Source organism: Primulina tabacum, chromosome 3, assembly GCF_025594145.1.
Source record: "Primulina tabacum isolate GXHZ01 chromosome 3, ASM2559414v2, whole genome shotgun sequence".
Lineage (NCBI taxonomy): Eukaryota > Viridiplantae > Streptophyta > Magnoliopsida > Lamiales > Gesneriaceae > Primulina > Primulina tabacum.
Genome location: NC_134552.1, coordinates 4,318,126 through 4,324,185, shown reverse-complemented (window position 1 = coordinate 4,324,185; position 6,060 = coordinate 4,318,126). Strand labels below are relative to the sequence as shown.

At 29.1% G+C, this 6,060-nt stretch overlaps 1 protein-coding gene across 1 annotated transcript; it reads right to left on the bottom strand.

Moving 5' to 3' along the window:
• LOC142538843 (agamous-like MADS-box protein AGL80) lies at positions 1 to 1,054 on the bottom strand. The gene is made up of 2 exons (XM_075644135.1): positions 587 to 1,054; positions 1 to 514 (listed from the first exon to the last, which is right to left on the bottom strand). Exons 1-2 carry the CDS (start codon positions 951 to 953, stop codon positions 120 to 122), a joined length of 762 nt encoding a protein of 253 aa, XP_075500250.1. The 5' UTR covers positions 954 to 1,054; the 3' UTR covers positions 1 to 119.
• Positions 1,055 to 6,060: the final 5,006 nt, after the last annotated feature.

The following is a 6,060-nucleotide window of genomic DNA, read 5'->3' as shown; positions in this document are numbered from 1 at the left end:
CGTCAAAGAAGACGATCAAGAAGCAAGATTACAATGAAGCCAAATTACATGTCTGAAAGTAATTAAAGAAATTTTCAGGAATTGATAATTATTACAGAAAAATAACAACAACGATGATTTTAATCGGATCGAGGTCCAGGAGCAGATGCAGCGTCGAGGTTACTGTCTGGAACATTGGGTGGCAAGGACAAGGCTTCGTTATTCCACCCGAAATCAGCGCAGCCATCCATGGGGCTCATCAACATATTCCAGTACGAAAAACCTACTGGATTCTCGTTCTCCTCAAGAATACCCGGCTGCGCAGCCGCCTCTTCGGTCCTTATCGCCGCCGCTGCAGACGTCCCTTCACCACCAGCAGCTTCAAGTTCCTCTCCCGTTGCCACGGCATATGACGGACCTTCGCCAGTTGCTTTCAGTTTATCCATCCTCTCCGTGATCTCTGTGAGAACCTCGTTTATCACCACATTCATCTCGCCCGTGTCCCGGACGTCGAAACCTTTTATATTCGCGTTGCCTGTGTATGCCAAATATTGATCAATCTTAACTTAATGGATCGTAAATAAATCTCAATGAACATCTGTCGTACCTTCGATGCACTGGAACATGAAGATGGTCAGCTCCTTGCGCTTGTTTTCCCTCTGCAGGCGGCGGAGCTTGTTCCTGGCTTTCTCTATGCGTTGGCTCGTAAAGCTCGTCTGATTCTCCATAAACCGGGTCTTTTCCATGTCCGGCAACACCATGAAACGCTCCAGAATGCGCCGAGCCTCCGGCGGAGACGGCCAGACCTCCGGCTGAGGCTGAAACTCACTGTAAGTGACGGCGCATGCTTCAACCCCGCATAGGGTGCTCAACTCCTCCACTTTCTTCATTACTCCTTTCTTCCTTTTCTTGAATGAAGCCTTTCTTTCCGATTGATTGCTCAAGTAAGCAAGAGTTATTTTCTTTCTCGCCATTCTCTTTCTTTCTTTTTTTATTTGATGATTTGTGATACATGTTAGCTCCTCTATATATAATAATAATTGGATATAATATGTATGAATATGTGCTTATATTAATATTGTTTATTTTTGTTATTTGTTTAGATGTATTCATTTAATTTATTATTATAAAAGATTTAGATTTAATAATAAATTTAAAATTTTAATTTCAAATAAAATAATTGGTTTCAAATTCATGATTTTAAATAGCTCAATTCAAACTCATTCATTCACCACTTTCATTAATTAAGAATCTATATATACATGTTATTTGTGTTTTTTGTTATAACGATTCTCACTAGTCGTGTTCATCTCTGTGATCACGATTGACGTGTCGCTTACTTAGTGAATATACAATTTTGATATGTTTCATCATGTATAACAGATAAATATCATCTCAGCGGTGGACACAGAAGTTAATGTTGACTTAATTAACATTTTTTAATCATTGAATTCTCTTCTACACGAAGATGTGATGGAGATTTGGATAATTATTATTTTTTGGGAGTTTGAATTGGCATTGCAATATATTATAATAATGGTTCAAATTAGAATTTGCTGGTTGGATTTGTTTGAATAATGAAAAGGATCCGATTAATTTTTGGATGTTTGGTAACTAAGTAAATGTGATATACTAAATTATTTTGGTTACTTTTCGTTCTAATTTTGGATTTACCATTATTACTTTTTACTAAAAAAATAACAAAAGATGCATCATGTATTGATGAACAAGATCTTTAGATAATTGCATGGCTTCTTTCAAACGGCTAGGCTTTTCAAATTGAAATTAAAACGTACACAAAAATTTATTGTGAGAACATACCACGACTTTATGAGACGGATATCTGATCCGATCTAACTCATGAAAAATATTATTTTTTTATGCCAAAAATATTACTTTTCATAATAATTATAGATTGATCCACCCGTTCCACGGATAAAAATACGAGAAACCATCTCACGATAGACTTCTTCAAAAATTAAAATTCCTCATTAAATTAAGTTTTATGTTTAATAAGTATTATTTTCTAATATGTTTTTGTGGGAAATTACATTGATATACAAATTTGTTACACAAAAAATGCGAGATCTTGCAAGGTTCGTCACGTTGTAACAGGTCTGCGGACAATGTTTGAACTTCACCAGCTGCTTTCAGTTCCTACATCCTCGAAATATCCCTAAGAACACCCACATTGGTGCATTAATGGATAATTATTAACACCAATTAATATTCATGCACCAATGTGGGTTTGTAGATTATTAATCTTACCTGCCATGTTAGCAAAAAAATTCATCAAAATTAATCTCATTAATTTACATTACTTTTTTTTAAAAAAAAGAAAAAGGCCAAACGGCTCTTTTGACTATACTATATATATATATATATATATATATAATATAACTAATTATAAATCAAATAATATTATGTTTTGAATAATTATAATTTATAAGTTAAAAGAATGATATCAAAAAGTCCAACAATTTTTCATTTTTTAAAATAATATTTTAATCAATATTGATATTAAGTTATTTTTAAAATAATAATACTATTTATTTTCAATAATATTTATTGTAAAATAAATAAAAAAGATGAATAAGTAGACAGTGAGACCCATAAATAATGAAAGTTGATATTAAATGAATGTGAGTGTATATTAATAATGGGAAAGTGTTAATATAATGATTATGTGGCTCATGGACCCCACAGTTTTTGAAGAGATGGAAAGTTAATAACATAGATTAATGACTACGGATGCGGATGCCCTAAGGACCACATTTATGGTAAAAGATTTTAATTTAATAATAGATTTCAAATTTTAACATTAAATATATCTTAATTACTAATATATATCTAAATTAATAAAAGCGCGCGCCACTACAACAATAAATGGCTATTGTGACACTTTTTTGTAGACACTTTTAATTAAATGTTGTTACAAATACTTAATAATGACACTTGTAAAAAATTAATAATGTGTAAAATAAAAAAACATATTAGATTAGTTATCATCACATTTTTAATTGATGTCATCTTTTATATGGAGGAAAATAATTACTTTTCCCACATCGTAAGAAATCGTTAAAAAACTAAAAAATTTCACTATAAATAAGTGTGAGAATATTTGGGTTAGATAAATATTGGAGGAGGGAAAATAATTGTCTTCCTCCATATAAAAAATGACATCAATTAAAAATGTCAGGATAACTAATCTAATATGTTTTTTTATTCTCACATTTATTTTATCTAATTTTCCCTCCTATATTTATCCAACCCAAATATTCCCACATTTGTTATTGTCACTATAAATAACATAAACGACATTTTTAGTTGTCATTATAAATGATTTTAACTGACATATAAATTTGTCATTATTACTAATAACAAGGCATCTATAAATGTATTTAAACATGAGTTTTTCTGACATTTAAAATTGTCATTATATGAATAATTAGTAACACGTATGAAGTTATCATTAACATCTTATAATGACATTAAAAAATGTCAGTAAGTTTAAGACGACATTGGAATAGATGACATTTGTTGGAGGTGTCACTAAAACTTAAATGTCACTAAATATTGAATATGATGACATTTATGAATGTCACAATAAGCATTTATTCTTGTAGCTAAAGTTGAAATTTATCAAAATAAATCGATAGTTTTGAAATTCTCGATTTTAAATAGCTCAATCCAAACGCAACCTTATTTCATTCATAACTTTCGTTAATTTAGAATTTAGATATGTAAATCGCGTTGTGTCATTTAGCGAATCTAATCAATCATCTAAGATCTAATTTCGTAATTTAATTTTTTTATTTAATTAACATCTTTTTTTTTACCCTACAAGAAAATGTGATGGAGGGTTTGGATAATATATAATTTGATTTGGGAGGTTGAATTGGCATTACCACTATATTATTTGTTCATATTTGATGTTGTTAATTGGATTTGTTGAATTTATGAAAAGGATCGAAATCATTTTTGGATATTTGGTAACTAAGTAAATATGTAAGGAGTAAGTATCTTGCGAGACATTTTTATTTATCTATATCCATGAGATATGTCGATTCGATCTATATTTGTTATGAAAGCTATAGATGATTAGCGAATTTATTTATATAGCACTTTTTATTTATAAATTATGGATTACATAAATAAATAACAACAACTAATATTATTGTAGATCCAACTAGAATGATATAAATGGATAATAAACTAATCTAGAGATGGTAATAATAACGATGAGGTTTTTTTTTTTATTAACCAACGTAATATAAATGTTATTATATGAGTATTGTGTAAATAATCAGTATTTATAAATATAATTGAATTCATGTATAATATTGTTTAAAAAAATTGAAAACATTAATTTTATAAACTCAATGTGTATTTGAATCGGGGAACCCACAAAGTTGGGAATGAGGATTCCCGAATTAGAGAAAATAAGGGTGCATATGAGGGATGAGATGACAGACTCATACCCGCTCTATTGACATCCTTAGTAATGAAGTAACCACGATTATGGATGACAATGAGGCAAATTTGAGAATTATTTGGTAAAACTTGAAGACTCGCCTCGAGCCCCGAAATCAAAGAATAGACCGGTAAAACTTTTATAGTTTTTTTTTGAAAGATTATAATCACTGTACAATAAAAACTAAAAATTATCAAAGTTATTTTCCAACTATATATCAATATTATTTAGGAACAAAAAAATGTCATCACAAGTTAAAATAAAATTTGATCGTTCAATATTAGTTTATAGATAATTTTTAAATTTTTAAATAAAATGTATACGAAAAACCAAATTTTTTCGCTTTATTGATATTTGTGCGACACTATTAAGTCAATGACTATGAAGAACTAACATTTTATCACATTGATTCTAATTGCTTGCCTTTTTTGTTATATTTTTCAAAATTTATTGATATATTACTTTATTATAATCAATATCACTTATATGTTACTAATATATATAACAACACGTATTTGCCCATGAGTCGCCTCCTACGGTACTTCGAAGTTTACAACTTTCTTGTTATCAGTGTGAAGTTATTGTGTTGTTACATATCAATAACATATAAGTGGTTAATACAGTTTTCTTAAAACATATTTGTCACTTCCTATGATACTCTGAAGTTCACAATAGACAATTTTCACAGATATACCGGTGATATCTAAAATAAATCTGCACAAAGTATGATATATGTGAATTGAACATTACCTGAACTTTAACACAATGTATAAAAAATAGCAGTAACAGAAGTCGAGATAAGAAGAAATTTAAATATTAAAATGTTATTAAAGTTCTTTCATGTTACTGATTTGAAAATGATGAGGATATGTATGCTATATATATATATAATTTCGACCTTTCAAATGTCAAAGATTATTCGATCTCTCAGAAAACCTAAGGTCATTTGATCTTTCAAAAAAATAAATGTTATTTAATCTTTTAAAAAAATAAAGATTATTTGACCTTTTCAGAATATCAAATGTCATTTACATTTAAAAAAGTCAAATGTCATTTGAAACCCACTTTATTATATATACATATCGTTTAATTAAAAATGATATGGTTCAAAGCTCACTACATGAGCTATTTAAATTTTCACTGGATATGAAAAAATTCAAAAATCTCTCACATGAATGAAATTTAAAGGTATTTGAATTATCGCAATAAAAGTCTAACAGTTGAATCCTGCATGTGGCGTAAGTTTAAGTTGAAATCTAACACATTTATTCTTAATATCATAACGAGAACAAAATAATTTATAAAATAAGTGTTAAACTCAGGTTATTTCAGTCAAAATAACTACCGGTTTGGTTTCAACTAGGGGTGAACAAAATATTGGTTTAACCGAAATATTGACCGAACCGATCTAGATCAGTAATTTGGTTATTTTCAAAAATAATTGTTAATTCTGTTTAATCAATTTGGTTTCGATTTCAAAGTTCAAAAATCAGTTTAACCGATTAAATTTATATATAACCTCTAGCGGACTATACAGCAAACCTTTTACATATGTGTGTGTGTGTGTATATGTGTGTGTGTGTGTGTGTGTGTGTATGTATGTGTGT